Source organism: Protopterus annectens, chromosome 5.part1, assembly GCF_019279795.1.
Source record: "Protopterus annectens isolate FY-2018-M chromosome 5.part1, PAN1.0, whole genome shotgun sequence".
NCBI lineage: Eukaryota > Metazoa > Chordata > Ceratodontiformes > Protopteridae > Protopterus > Protopterus annectens.
The window spans coordinates 675,101,538-675,116,958 of record NC_056736.1 but is presented as its reverse complement, the minus strand read 5'-3'; the positions used below and the strand labels follow the sequence as shown (position 1 = coordinate 675,116,958).

Here is a 15,421-nt window from a genome sequence, read left to right as displayed (position 1 = left end):
GCTGAGTGGATCTGAGAGGTGACATTTGATGAGACACCCTAACCGTACAAAGAAACGAGAAGAAGGGTTTGAGTTTGTTAACTGTGAATGGGAGATGTAGTCTGCATGTTATTCTAGCAACGTTTTAAGTTTATAAGCACAATATTTAAAATCTGGCCTTATGTCCCCACATTACTTTTGACTTTGTCCACATTTCTAGCACTAGGAAGTCGAAAGGCATGGTGTAAGTGAATAGTTTTCAGAGAGAAGCATAAATACAGTACGTTGACTCACTAAAAATGCAGACACACCAAAAGTGATGAACATAAAGTAAGCACCACAATGTACAAACTCCACGTTTTGTCACACCCTGTGCGTGTAGGGTGGGGGGCAGCTGCTGCTGCAAATGAGGTATAAACTATAGAAAACTCATAGGATTCTCAAGAGAGCAATAATTACATATATTCGGGAAACATTAAACTTTTTACAATCTCTTATGGCTATACATATAAAATTATACTTCATCATCTACCTTAACACAGTATTATTTTTGTCCTATGAACACAGCTCCGACCCTTTAAAAACTGTTCAAATGTATGTAACACAGATTCCCTGTTGACAGTTGATTGGTTGAACCATATTGATATTGAATTTTCGTTGCAAATGCTTCCAGAACAAATTTGACTGGGTAGCAAATTGCATTCTTAGCATAACGAGCAAGTATTGTATGTAGTTAGAAAGAAACTAAAATAAATTATGGAAAATAAGCGTAGAATTTGGAGGGAAAAAAGAGAACGGAATATATACCGTCGGCGAGTTTCCAGCCAAGATGGTGAGTACCAAATGTAGATGATTATTTCGAGTTCTCTTTATATTTAGTCCCCCCCCCCCCGTATCTTATTTTAGGATTTCTAAAATATCGTATATGGGGGGAGAGCATGAAATATTGACTATGTTTTAGTTGGGGGGTTATGCATTAAAAACATTGGCACAATTACCTATAGCTCCAAGCATTTTCAGAAGTCCTTATCGTATTGGGCTGTTGTAGTGGTGAAAGAAGAGTTATCCAAGTTGTGTTTATTTTTACGGGAATGCGTAACTTTAGGGTTAGTTGTAGGTTTGCGTTGTCATTTTAAAAAGAAGATGAAGGTGCGAGATTGAGATGCCTACCTACTTTCGGATAAGTTGTTTTATTCGTTTTGAGATTATCAGTGTATCTTGTCAGGCAGTGTTTGGTAGTTTCAGTTTGGACGAAACGCCACTTAAACCAGGACCAATGGGGTAGAGCGACGGTTGGAAGCCAAGTCTGCAGTATTCTCTACAGTAATCATACCTAGTCTCAAGGGTACCTCGTTTTGATTAAAAAAAAAAAGTCCACGTTCCTCGCAGTTCCATATTGAAAGGGCCTTCCTCGTGTCGTCCAACCTTATTAGATAAGGACATCTGGATAAACGCAAAAATAATGGAGAGACAAAGGCCTAAAACTAGGGTCACATTTTAAATGCTGCTGTTTAAAAATTTAGAAAGTTGCTAGTAAACAGACTTTGTGTTATGCATTTTATGAGCAATATGAAGCCTGAAACGCGAACGTTTCTCGTTTGTAGTGACTGCAATCCTCGGTGATTTGGTAGAAAACCACACTTTTTTTTTATGAGGAGTAGATCAAAAATGAGCCAGAAATCTGGCCAGTTAATAGGTGTATACCATGTCTCTCAACATTCCATAGTTGTTCGTCATATTTTAGGTCTGTTCTTCATAAAATTTGTGTTTTTTTCTGGCAAATTGTCGAGGATTGAAGTCACCGAATAGTGATATACACCGAGTTTCAAACTTAAACACAAATCCTGCTATTCTATAACTTTTTAAGATTTTAACACCATTTTTTAAAATCTATAACTATTTTTGGGTCGTTGCCCTTCACCATTATTTTAGGCTTTTGTCCAGATTTTTAGTGCGAAGAGGTTTTAGAGGTATTGTGTGTGTGTATACTATGTTTAAAAACTACTAAAGACCTTGTGAGCCTCCAGATGTGACTTAGAAATTTGATTTGTGTTGAGGGTGGATTACTGATGGTTTCTCTCCATCAGAGGCATAGGTGTGAGACCAGGGCTGAATTTTACAAGTATGGTCTTGTCGTATGTTTAGTGCTGAGATTTTTTTAATATTCATAAATAGAATATTTTATAAGTGTAAATGCATTTTTAAGCACCACGTGAGTTTCCTTGTTAAAGCAGTTGGTAAGTGTTTCACTTTTTGGAGGTGGAATCTTGTGAGCCAAGGTTTGAGTAATTGTCTAGTATGCTTCTCGTGTCTGTTAAAATAAGTTATAAGATTATTTATTACGTTGCTGTTTGTGCAAGTTTATTTTTTGGGAATATATTACGATGAGAGAGAATTCGTCCCGTAGAAGAATGGAGTATCATCTTTTGCGCTCCCATTCAGCTCCATAACTGGACAACAAAGCATTTGCTTTGATATTTAGTAATAGAGACTAGTACCTGCCTATGCATGAGTTATGGTCATTACTTTTAACCTCTTATCTCCAGAATGTGGAACAAATAGACAAAATGTGCTTAATGACTGCTTACCAACAGCTTCACTAGGAAGCTCGCAGGATGGTTAAAATGTGTTCCTTTACACTTACAAGAAAGTTATTTGCATTAACATAATTCACCATTATTTATCATGGACATCAGTTAATACTGAATGTGTGACCGACCCTTTCAATGTGGAACAATGACAACTCAGAATGAGGAACATTCTTCATAATGTGGTGCACTTGAAATATATGGTCCCATGACAGAGTCTGAAAGGGAATCCAATGAAACAAGTTTTCCTAATCTTACCTGTTGTGCAAGACAATTTAGCCAACTGTGGGCATAATTTCATTTTAGAGCATGGAGTGCTGTGATTACTCACTGATATTCATAGAGAGACAAATCAGTAAAGAGCTAGAGTGGTGCAAGACCTGACCTTAACAAATGATCTGAAGTAGTTACTTCATTTGCTCTGCAACCTGTGGGTATAGATCCGAGCCGGCAGCTTACCAAGCTCCAAGATCCTAGCTCCTCCCCTACCCATAATCCCCTGCTACCAACCACATTACCTCAGATCGTTTTTTGCCGCGGCTGAAGAAGCCTTACTTTTGAAGAGCTCCTGGCTGGGTGAGATCGTTTTCAATCTTTTTCAACAAAAAACTTAGAAATCGAGTGTGTGTGGTGGTAATCTAACCCCTTGTTTGTTAGTTTTCTACATTTTTACTGGTACAGTAGTTAGTTTCTTGTCACTCCCCCTCCCTCCTTAGCGTTTGGGGGTGTGTGTGTGAGTGTTTTCAACAAGGCAGAAGGTACTAAGGCCATTTTTTCCAAATGTACTGAGTGTGGCCACAAGCTTTCCCCAGCTGATGGCCACACTCAGTGCGTTTTGTGTCTGGGGGCAGCCCATCTTTCAGAGGCCTGCCAGATATGTGCGGCCTTTAACCCCCGGGCACTTAGGGATAGGAAGAACAAGCTGATCCTGGTGGGAAAGCTCCCCCAGGAGTCAGCTTCTTCCTCTCCTGTTGGGCTCCGGCTGCATCAGCGGCCTCGGCGCCCTCTGTTCCCTCAGCTCTACCCGGGACTCAACCTCCCACTTCGGGTTTGAGCTCTGGGGAAACTAGTGCCTCCTCAACAAAGGAGAAGAGGCACAAGGATAAGGAGGGACATAGATCCCATAAAAGGCCGGACCGAGTCTCACCCCTCGGCTCCGCCAACTAAAACAACTAAGTCTCCTTGGGGGGGTCTCCGGATCCTTCTCCTCTCTGCTCTGTTCGCCTAGCTTCTCGCCGGAGCCGGAGGAGGAAGATCGGTCTCCCTCGAGGTCGTCGAGGCGGCACTACCTCTTCCAGGTCAACAAAAAGCATCTCCGAAGCGGATATGGATCGGATGATGCGTCTGTTCTTACAGACCCAAATGCAGATGGGGGTGCTCTTGCCCCCCCCTTTTGGGGGGAGCGCGGCCCCCATGTTTGCCCCGATCACTCCTTCTCCGACTCGTTTTTGGATCTGAGTCATCGGATCAGTGCCCATTTGGACCCAGGGAATTGGCGCCGATAGCGCTGGTCTCTTCGCCGACTATGCCCTCGAGCTTGTCTGATCCGAGCTCTTGGGGCCGAGGGCTGAGCATCGGATCCGAGGGAGTTGTTGTATCTTCGGAGCTGTTGGGTTTGGAGCGCACCTCTCTCTCTGCTCCGACCCCGATCCCATCCTCGGAGCCGAGGAGATTGCTCTCAGAGGCTGGCGAGGGTGAATCTCCTTCGGCTTTTGAGGTAGTGGAGAGGGTACTGTCGAGATCCTCCAGATCCCCGGTTCGGGCTGTGGATCCACCCATACCCCCACTGTATGAGGGTCTGTCTTCCATCATCCGACCATCGGGACAGCCTGCCCAAGCCCTCCAGCTAGTTCCTGTTGAGGAACAACCAGTGGACGAGCCCTCTTCGGATAGCCCCATCGAGGAGGTTCCTCGGAAACGTCTGTGTAAAAGGAGGCACCTGGACTCCCCTGAGTCCGTTACCACTGGCACGGACGTAGATGATAGAGAGGGTTCCCCAAGTTCACCCCCTGAAGATGTCTCTGGAAATGTTGTGTATTAGAGGGGGGTGGTCTGCCCAAAAACCTTCCCTTGATGAATCCGTGTTCCTGGAGGAGTTTGAGGCAGGCCCATCTACTTCTTGGGTGTCCCCTCCGGCCGACCCCCTGGTGGACTTTATTACCACCAGGGCGTGGAAAGAGCCCGACACAGTGGAGCCAATACCTGGGCGTCACGACAAAATACTGAGCCCCCCCACAGGCAATTGTGGGCCAAAGGATCCCCCGTTGATGCCATGTTGGTGGCGGCGGCCACCAAGAAAAAACTCGCTCAGGAGAGTTCTCTGGTCCACCCGCCAGATAAAGAATCTCGAGAGTTGGACCTGATTGGGAAACGGATGTTTGCTTCAGCGACCTTTTCTATAAGGGCACTGAACTATATGGCACATACCATCAGGCTACAGTGAGACTTGATCAAGGAATACGCTGTAGCCCCCCCAGAGTCCATGTCGGTCAGAGACAGGAATGTGTTTACGACACGACTGGCCACTCTGAAATCCATCTCCAATACGTCGATGCAGCTCCTCTCTCATGTTTCGGAGGGAGCCGCTAGAGCCAGCGGAGCAGGGGTCGTCTTACGACGTTACGCCTGGCTCCGTCTTTGCGATTTCATGGATCCCTTCAAGGTGTCCTTAGCGAACTCCCCCTTTGACGGTTCTGCTCTTTTCGGCAAGACCGTTCGCGATACGCTGGTCCAAAGTGAAAAGGACGGGAAGATGCTGTCTGCTGTTGGTCCGCTTCTCTAGTCCCCAAAAATCCTTCTCCAGGAATCAGAGGGGACAAAAGAAGCTGGGGTTCTGCAAGTCTCAGCAATCCCATCCAGCTGCGGACCACTCGTCCTCTAGAGGCAGAGGAAGACAAGGTGGACGCCGGCCCAGTGGCAGAGAGGGGCCGCGTAATTTCGGGTCTAGAGAACCTTTCTCACAGACCCGCGCAACAGCCCTGAGGGCTTGCCCGACTGTCCCTCTCTGGAGGCAGTCGGGGGGGGTGGTTGACGGACCACCTTTCAAACTGGGAGTCCCTTACAACGGATCGATGGGTGCTCCGTATCATTTCCAGAGGTTACTTCATTCCTTTCCTAAATCTTCCCCCCAAAACCAGACACCTCCCCGATGTACCACCCGATCAGAGGGAGGAGGCGGCTTTAGAAATTTTAAAGCTGCTAAGAAAAAGAGCCATCCAGCCCATCCCCCCAGATCAGTCCGGATTGGGTTATTACTCAAGGTTCTTTTTGGTGCCAAAGAAAACTGGGGACCTCAGACCCATCTTAGACCTTTCCGCTCTGAACCTGTTTATACCCAAGGAAAAGTTCCGGATGGTCACTGTTCAATCTATCCTCCCCCTTTTGCGGGAGAACGACTGGATGTGCTCCATAGACCTCAAGGATGTCTACTACCACATTTTAATGGAGAGACGATCCAGGAGGTTTCTCCGCTTCCGGCTCAGAGCCAGTCATTATCAATTCGGGGTTCTTTCATTCGGCCTCACTTCAGCCCCCAGAGTGTTCACCAAAGTCATGGTGGTGGTTGCTGCCCACCTGAGACTTCAGGGCATTCAGGTCTTCCCGTACCTGGACGACTGGCTCCTTACCGCGACCAACAGGCATCAGCTGTCAGTAGCGAGAGATTATGCACTGACTCTAGCCCACAACCTAGGCATTTCAGTAAACCTGCAGAAGTCCTGCCTGTGCCCCACTCAAGCCCTGGAATTCATAGGGGCCAGGTTGGATACCCGAATCTCTCGAGCTACCCTGACATCAATCAGACTGAACAGCTTGTCTTATCAGGTGTTAGCCCTTCTACGGAATCCTTCTCCTCCAGCGGAGTTAGTCCTGAGGGCACTAGGGTCTATGGCAGCCGCGATCGGTCTTTCCCTCCATACCTGCCTGCGAATGCAGATATTGCAATGGACCCTTCAAGTCCAATGGTCCCTCTTGCTCCACCCATTGAACACGCCCATACCGCTGAGCAAAGTTTGCAGGGACTCCCTTCTTTGGTGGTTACATGCACGGGAACCCAGAGAGGGGAGGCCCTTTGTGATTCCCCCCCGGTCGAAGCCACGTTGAACACAGACGCTTCTTGCCTCGGGTCGGGGGGGCATTGTTCAGGCAGATCCGTTCAAGGCACGTGGACTCCCCTGGAGACCGCATTGCATATCAATGTCCTAGAGATGAGGGCGGTGCTTTTGGCGTTGCAAGCCCTCCACGACCTTCTTCCCCTAGAGACTGGTACATAAACAAACGGGGAGGAACCAGATCTTACCCCCTGTGTCGAGAGGCCATGAGAGTTTGGGAATGGGCGATCTCCACCAACCGCTTTCTGGTAGCAACGCACATCCTGGGACGATCCAACATATTAGCGGACAAGCTAAGTCGGGTGCTCCTCACTCCGTACGAGTGGTCTCTGAATCCATCTGTTGCGAAACAGATCTTCCACAAATGGGGTCAGCCTTTTACTGTACTTCTGTTTCTTTCTACTTTATTTTGCTTTTGCGTCATCTTAAAAAGTTCTCAATTGTATTTATTACTGCTTGGTGTAACTCATTCTAAACCTTTTAGTTTAAACACTTGGGCTTCAGACCAGTTGTTTTACATTGAGAGGGTTTGTGGTCTGCACTGTAGTGGCAGAACAGGTAGCTTACATCCTTCTAAGTTGGGAACTGCTGAGTGAGGGCTCAGTGTCTGTTATTCTAAAAGTATATTAATTCTGGATGTTAAGTTGTCAATCTCGCCTTCATTCTTGCTTGATGGGTTCGGAGCCGATCCTCGGCTCCGACTCGGCACTTGCTTTAGCTCGAGAACTCCTTTTACCAGCTCGAGGCAGCCCCATATCCCATGATGCAAGGCAGTAAGTACCCAGATCTCGTTTGCCGCTTCACTTAGGAGGTCTTCTTTTTACCAGCTCCTGGTAAGTTGTTCACTTTTGTGATTTTCAAGCCCCTTTTTACTCTAAAACTAATTTTTTGATAGTTTAAATTTAATTTATATCCCTTTCTGACAGAAATTCCCTGTCTCTCTTAATTTTTTGTTAGTCAATTCCCTATCCCATCCCCCCCCTGTTAGGGTGTGTGTGTTGGTGTTTTATAGAATACCTATTGGTATTTTGTTTAATTTAATTTGACTGGTGTGTGTGTGTTTTTGTGTTTTCGGCACCATGTCAAAGGAGAGGGTTTCAGGTTTTAAGAAGTGTGACTCGTGCTGTCAGAAGATGTCTCTGACAGACGGTCACACTTCTTGCCTGTATTGTCTGGGCCCTCTTCACCTGCAGGACTCCTGTGCTATTTGTCACTCCTTCAGCCAGAGAGTCCTGCAGGAGAGACGTAACAAGTTGATTCTTAGGGGCCGGAGGGCTCTCCGGCTAAGTCGGCTCCACCAAAATCAACAAAACCTGCCAAGGCCCAGGCTTCTGTATCTAAGCCTGCGGCCTCGGCTCCGACTCGTATTGAGTCGAGATCGGCTCCGGCTGGAGCCGATTCTGGCTTGACAAAGCTTTCGGCACCGATGGCTATCGGTGCCGAATCTGTATTGTCCACTTCGATGTCGGCTCCGATCGGTTCCGACACCCATGTGGCACAGGCATCGGTGTCGGCTCCGATCGGCTCCGACACCGTTACTTTGGTGGCTGTATCGGCTCCGGCTGGAGCCGATACATCGAGACGTTCTGTCGGCTCCGACAGGATCTGTAGTATCGGCTCCGATGGCTCATTCCAGGAAGAGGTCGAGGTCTCCTTCCTTGGAGCCGATACTTTCGGCTCCGGCTTCACCTCTTCTATCGGAACGAAGCCATCGGAGCCGATCTTCAAGGTCATCAGATCATGACCTAGAGAGAGTGGTCAGTAGATTACTCAAGTCACAGGTACTGGCCCAAATGTTACACAGCCCGTCTCAGCAGACGACTGTTGGTCCACACCCCGTTACAGTTCCTCCTTCAACTCTACCCCAGAGCTTGGAGTTGGAGTCTTCGGGCATGGTTACTGCTACGGCTGGAGGACGGATACCCCCTTCTGTTCCTTCAGCCTCTACTCTTATCTCCTCTTCCTTAGAGGGATTCGGTGGTCGGGCTTCCATGGTCTCCTCCGAGGGGGTGAGTGGCATCGGACCCTTGTCCGAGCCTGCTCTTCCCCTTGGAGCCTCGGCCTTGGTGAGCTCGGCTCCGACATCTGCCTCGGAGACTTCCCTTTCGGTGGCCCCTGGAGTTCCTAGCTCTTCGGAGCAGGTTCTCTCGGACCTGCCTGGGAGGGGAGCATTCGAGGTGATGAAGAGTGTACTGGCCACTGGTATCAGTCAGCAGTCTGTTCCCGTAGCTCCTCCCTCTATAGTACCTGTTGACATCTCTGCCACTTCTCTTGCTACAGGACCCAGAGATCCTCCGCCTCAGGTTTCCCCATTGGGAATTTCCCCCTCTTCCGAGGATTCTCCTGATGTTTCGGGAGATCCTCCTAGGAAGAGGACTTGTAAGAGGAAGCATGTAGACTCCCCCGAGTCTGTCACTTCGGATACTGACTTTGATGAGTCAGAGGGATCCCTAGATCCCCTCTGAGGATGTCTCCTTCTCAGACATCCTAGAACTTCTGAAACAGAGGGAAACTGGCCCACCAACAATCCCTCTGAGGATGAGTCAGTATACCTAGAGGCGTTTGGATCTCGGCCCTCCACCTCCTGGGTGTCTCCGCCTTCGACCCCTTATGCAGGTTATTGCACGAAAGGCGTGGGCAGCTCCTGACTCTGTTGAGCCAGTCCCTAGGAGGCCTTCTAAATTTATCACTGCCCCTAGTGACAAACAATTCCTTACCAAGGGTGTCCCGCTGATGCCATGGTGGTGGCTGCGGCCACCAAAAGGAACTTGCAGATCCTTCCGTGCCCGTCCATCCTCCTAATAAGGACTCTAGGACCATGGATAGGTACGGTAAGCGGATGTTTTCCTCAGCGACCTTTGCTATGCTCGCTGAATTACCTATGTCACTTCACCAGACTCCAAAGAGATATCCTCAAGGAGCTGGGAGAAGTAGTTCAGGATCCTACAGCTGCAGGGGCTCAAGAAAAGATTGCTTCGCAGCTAGGAACCCTCAATTCCATTGCTAACTCCTCCATGCGACTAATATCTTATGCTGCGGATGGAGCGAGTAGAGCCGCAGGCACAGGTGTGGCTCTTAGACGCCAAGCCTGGATGCGGCTATGTGATTTTACGGATCCCTTTAAGGCGTCCTTCACAAATTCTCCCTTTGATGGGTCAGCTTTGTTTGGCCCTCAGGTGAAGGAAACCTTGACCAGGTGTGAGCAGGACGGCAAGACTCTTTCTGCTGTTGGAGTCCGTTTTTCCACCCCTTCTAGGCCTTATCCCAAAGGACAGAAGGGTGGGAAGATGTGGTTCCGTAAATCCCAAGGAGTCACGCCGGATTCACGTGGTCAGTTTACCCCTAGAGGCAGAGGGGTAACAACAACAGACGCCGCTCTAGAGGCAGAGGGGTCCAAGAACCAGGGAAACAGGGAGCCTCTCTCTGATAAGCCCTTTCAGCATCCCTGAGGTGTTGCCCGGCTGTCCCTCCTTGGAGGCAGTCGGGGAAGATTATCACTGTACCCAGAAGCCTGGCATTCCCTCACTCAAGACAGATGGGTACAGTTGATCATATCCAAGGGTTACATAATTCCTTTCGAGGAAAGTCCCTTCCCTCAGGTTCCCTTCCAGATGTACCACCCGGTCTATGGGAAATTGCAGAGTTAGAAATCGCAAAACTACTGCAAAAAAGAGCCATTCAGCCAGTTATAATAGACCATTCAGAGCCCGGAATCTACTCAAGATTCTTTTGGTCCCCAAAAGACGGGAGACTGGAGACCAATATTGGATCTCAGCAGACTCAACAAGTCTGTCAGGAAGACAAGATTCGAATGGTCACTCTTCAGTCAATTCTGCCCTTCTTACAGAAGGACAACTGGATGTGCTCAATAGATCTTCAGGATGTACTATCACATCAAAATTCACAGACGCTCCAGGAGATTTCTCCGCTCGGCTGGGGTCCAGTCACTTCCAGTTCAGAGCCCTGCCCTTTGGTCTCACTACAGCCCCAGAGTGTTCACCAAATGCATGGCAGTGGTCACGGCTCACCTGAGACGCCAAGGATTCCAGGTGTTTCCGTGATCTCGACGACTGGCTCCTGTCAGCCACCACCAGGCATCAGCTTATACAAGCCAGGGATTACACAATAGACCTTTGTTCTCATTTAGGCATCTCCATCAACTTCGAAAAGTCATCCTTATCGCCCTGCCAGTCTATTACCTTCATAGGCGCAAACTTAAACACTGTTCGGATGTCAGCTACCCTTACAGAACAAAGAGTTTCAGACATTCAGACTCATGTCAGGATCATTCTGGCCAGCAAGAAAGTACAGGCCAGAATGGTTCTAAAGGTATTAGGTCTCATGGCTGCGGCCATTACTCTTCTTCCCTGGCTCGATTCTACATGCGCCTCCTTCAGTGGATGCTGTTCACACAGTGGTCATACCAGCAACTCCCAATGCGTCACCAGATTCTGGTGACACAGACATGCAAACAACATCTTGCTTGGTGGATCACATCGTCTCAGGTTCACCAAGGCAGGTGCTTTGTACCCCGTCCCGATAGCCACTGTCACCACGGATGCCTCCCTGATCGGGTGGGGGGGTCATTATCAGTGCAGGATGGTTCATGGGACGTGGCAACCGTTCCAGTACCATCTGCACATAAATGTCCTGGAGATGAGAGCAGTGCTTTTAACGTTGCAAGCCCTCAACGACTTTCTTCCCGTAGGGACAATTGCAGTCCACACAGACAACATGTCTGTAGTTTGGTATATCAACAAACAGGGCGGAACCAAGTCCTACCCCTTGTGTCGAGAAGCGCTCAGACTTTGGCAATGGGCGATCTCCTCTCATCGGTTTCTGGTAGCAACGCATATCCCTGGGAAAACCAACATTATAGCGGACAGATTGAGCAGAGCTATCCTCATGCCTCACGAGTGGTCTCTCAAGCAATCTATAGCGGAAGAGATTTTTCTGGAATGGGGTCGTCCATGTTGCGATCTTTTGCTACTCCCCAAAACAGCAAATGTCCAGACTTCTTCAGCCTCTTCCTCTATCAGGCCATCCCCCCAGAGACGCTCTGACCCAGGATTGGCCCCAGGGACTTCTTTATGCCTTCCCTCCATTTCCTCTGATCCCTCAGGTGATCCAGAAAGCTACCGTTTTGAGAGCCAAATTGATTCTCATTGCCCCTTACTGGCCTCGACAAGTTTGGTTCCCGTTCCTCCATCATCACCTTTTGGTGCAGCCGTGGCATCTGGACCCAGTGCCAGATCTACTGATTCACCAATCCGGTCAGCTGCACCGGTCAATCCCTTCTCTCAACCTCACAGCATGGTTGCTCCACTTCCTTCCTTAGCCAGGCTTCCTTTGATCTCTAACCCAGTTAGAGACATCATTGTAGCTTCACTAAAATCCTCTACCAGGAGGATTTACACAAGCAAATGGAAACGTTTCTCTTATTGGGCTAAGGCCCAAAATATTGATCCTTTTACTGCCCCTGTTCAGGCAGTTCTGGACTTCTTAGCAGAGATTTTTCATGCAGGCTCCTCTTCTTCCACAGTCAGAGTTCAATTGGCTGCTATTTCTAATTTTCATGTCGGGATAGCAGATCATAATATTATGTCCCATAGGCTCTGCAGGGCCTTCTTGAAAGGAATTTTCCTACTAAAGCCTCCAATTAGGAATCCTCCTCCTCAGTGGGATCTAAATTTAGTACTGACATCCTTGATTCTTCCCCTTCGAGCCAGCTGTTTCTTGTTCCTGAAATATCTTTCTTGGAAAACTTTATTCCTAGTGGCTATTACATCTGCCAGGAGGGTGTCTGAACTTCATGCTCTTCGGTTCGACCCCTATTTGATTTTTCACAAAGACAGAGTATCTTTGAGAACCAATCCATCCTTTTTACCTAAGGTCGCTTCAAAGAACAATCTGAATCAATCCATTGATCTCCTGTATTTTTTCCTAACTATTCAGATAGAGCCGAACAAAACTACATTATCTTGACGCCCACCGTCAGCTTAGATATTATTTGGACAGAACAAAAATTTAGAAAATCTGATCAACTTTTTGTTTCCTATGCGGATAATAAAAAGGCCTTCCTGTTTCTAAAGTGACTTTGTCCAGATGGCTTTCTTCGGTCATCACTGAAATTTATACGATCAGGGGAAAACAGCTGTGCTCAAAACCTAAAGCACATTCAACTAGGAGTTTAGCTACTTCTACAGCTTTTCAAGCTAGACTGCCTTTGGACACTATTTGTGCAGCGGCCACTTGGGCCACTCCTCACACTTTTGTTTCCCATTACAAATTGGACTTGGCCTCCAGGGACAGAGCCAGTTTTGGCTCTACAGTCCTCAAGAGTTTGTTCCATTGAGCCACCCAGGATAGAGGTGCTAGGACGGTCCCATCAAGCAAGAATGAAGGCGAGATTGACAACTTAACATTAAGAAGTTATGTACCTACCATAACGTTCCATGTTAGTTGTCTTCTCTCGCCTTCTTTCTTGCGACCCTCCCTCCTTCCCCCTGGCCTGGACAGACCTTGTATAAGAAACTATTATGCTAAAGACCATTCAGACCTGGTCCTTTTTCCATCTGTAAGTTTCTTCTTCCTTTAGGAATTTTTTTTTTATGCTTGGTATTATTGCCCTTTGTCAACAAACGAGATCTGGGTACTTACTGCCTTGCATCATGGGATATGGGGCTGCCTCGAGCTGGTAAAAGGAGTTCTCGAGCTAAAGCAAGTGCCGAGTCGGAGCCGAGGATCGGCTCCGAACCCATCAAGCAAGAAAGAAGGCGAGAGAAGACAACTAACATGGAACGTTATGGTAGGTACATAACTTCTTATTTAAGCACTTGGGCTTTCAGGCCAGTTATTTTACATTAAGAGGGTTCGTGGTCTGCACTCTTGTGGGAGGAGAGGCTGGACTCTGCCCTTCTGAGCTGGGAATTTCTGGTTGAAGGCTTATAGTGCATGCATATCTGAATTATTTCTTACTGAAATTGGTACACCTTGTTTGCTGTAGCATAGACTAGATCCAGGCCTGCTGAATCTAGCTTTGTTTGTATAACTTGAGCACTAATCCAGGCATTATTTAAAGTATTCAGTTGTATTTATTACTGCTTGGTAGTAACTTGGTTAAAGTGTAGCTATCATTCTAAGTCTTTTGGATTAAGCACTTGGGCTTCAGACCAGTTGTTCTACATTAGGAAGGTTTGTGGCATGCACTGTGGTGGCAGGACAGGTAGCTTTCATCCTAAGTTGGGAACTGCTGATTGAGAGCTCGGTGTCTGTTATTCTTAAAGTGTACTAGCTCTGGTTTAAGCACTTGGGCTTCAGGTCAGTTATTTTACATTAGGAAGGTTCGTGGTCTGCACTCTTGTGGGAGGAGAGGCTGGACTCTGCCCTTCTGAGCTGGGAATTTCTGGTTAAACGTTTATAGTGCCTGAATATTTGAACTGTATCTTACTGAAATTGGTACACCTTGTTTGCTATAGCATAGACTAGATCCAGGCCTGCTGAATCTTGCTTTGTTTGTATGCTTGATATTTCCCTGGAATGCTAATTCCACCTAAAACGCGGCTTCTCAGTGCTTCTGTGGATCCCTAGTGATATCTGCATTGCTTACTGTACTTATTTCCTTGCTTCGCTTGAAAGAAAGTTACTGTTTGTCGTTTTTGCATTTAAGTTACCTGTAACGCATTGCACTTGTTACCTGGCACTTGCTCACTAAAGCAATTATAAGTCAGCACTAAAAATTAAAAGCACTACACCCTCGCTCCCCATTGGCCCTTGTTTTCAATTTTAAAGGAATTCCCAATATTATTCTAGCATGTCCAAAGGTCAGTTGTCAATCTCCTCTCCGGTCCAGCTAGTGAATATGGGAATCTTGAGGCAATGTTACAACTGCCTCATGTACACAGACAACCCTCTCCTCCTCCCAACAAATTCCAACACATGTGAGAGATGCAACCATATAGCCAAACTGGAGGCTAAGCTCTCTCAACTCAGTACTGGCAAAACCAGTCGGGAGGAGAAGGAAACCACACTCATTACAATTCCAGTCTCTCACAGACCTACCACGACAGCAAACCAAACACATAATCACACACAAACATACCCGAAGGCTCTAAATAAAGATCTGCCTAAGCAGCAGAGACCTCCAAAGCAGACACCCAAGCAACCGCTACCCCAAAACAAAACCCGTGCAACACATCTCACAAAGCCAGTGTGCCGAACAGTCACAGCCCTTAAGGCTAAACAACACACCTGATACACTTGTAATAGGTGACTCTTATCGTCAGGCACACTGACGTCCCGCTCACCAGGCTGAACAAGGAGAAGGTCACGGTGAGCAGCCTGTCTGGCGCTAGGATCCGCCACATAACACAAGCACTTGGGTCACTCCAAGGCAAGTACAAATATGACTCTGTCATTGTCCATGCTGGTGTGAATGACTTGAGACTTACCTCCCTGGACTACATGAAAAAGAGACATAGAGGAGCTCTCTGAGCATGTAGCCCAGGCTGGTATGACCCTGACCTTGAGTAGCATCTTACCCTCACCAAGAATGATGCCACAATATGAAGACAAGATGATCAATTTCAACAATTGTCTTAAGTATTGGTGTCATTCAAAGGGGATCCAATGCCTGTCAGCTTGGGATGATATGCACGACAAGCCACGATGCTTTGCTAGGGACGGCTTGCACCTGTCACCCCTGGGCTTTCGGATATTGGCAAAGGCTCTTGCTACCCCCATAGT

General features: G+C 47.6%; 1 protein-coding gene across 1 annotated transcript in view; it reads left to right on the top strand.

Annotated features, from left to right (window-relative positions):
* Positions 1-610: 610 nt before the first annotated feature.
* LOC122803253 overlaps positions 611-15,421 on the top strand; it is a 1,850,609-nt gene continuing 1,835,798 nt past the window's right edge. Inside the window, exon 1 of the mRNA XM_044072846.1 lies at positions 611-811. Within this exon, the coding sequence (XP_043928781.1) occupies positions 736-811 (76 nt within the window). The 5' untranslated portion in view covers positions 611-735. The remainder of the gene's footprint in view (positions 812-15,421) is intronic.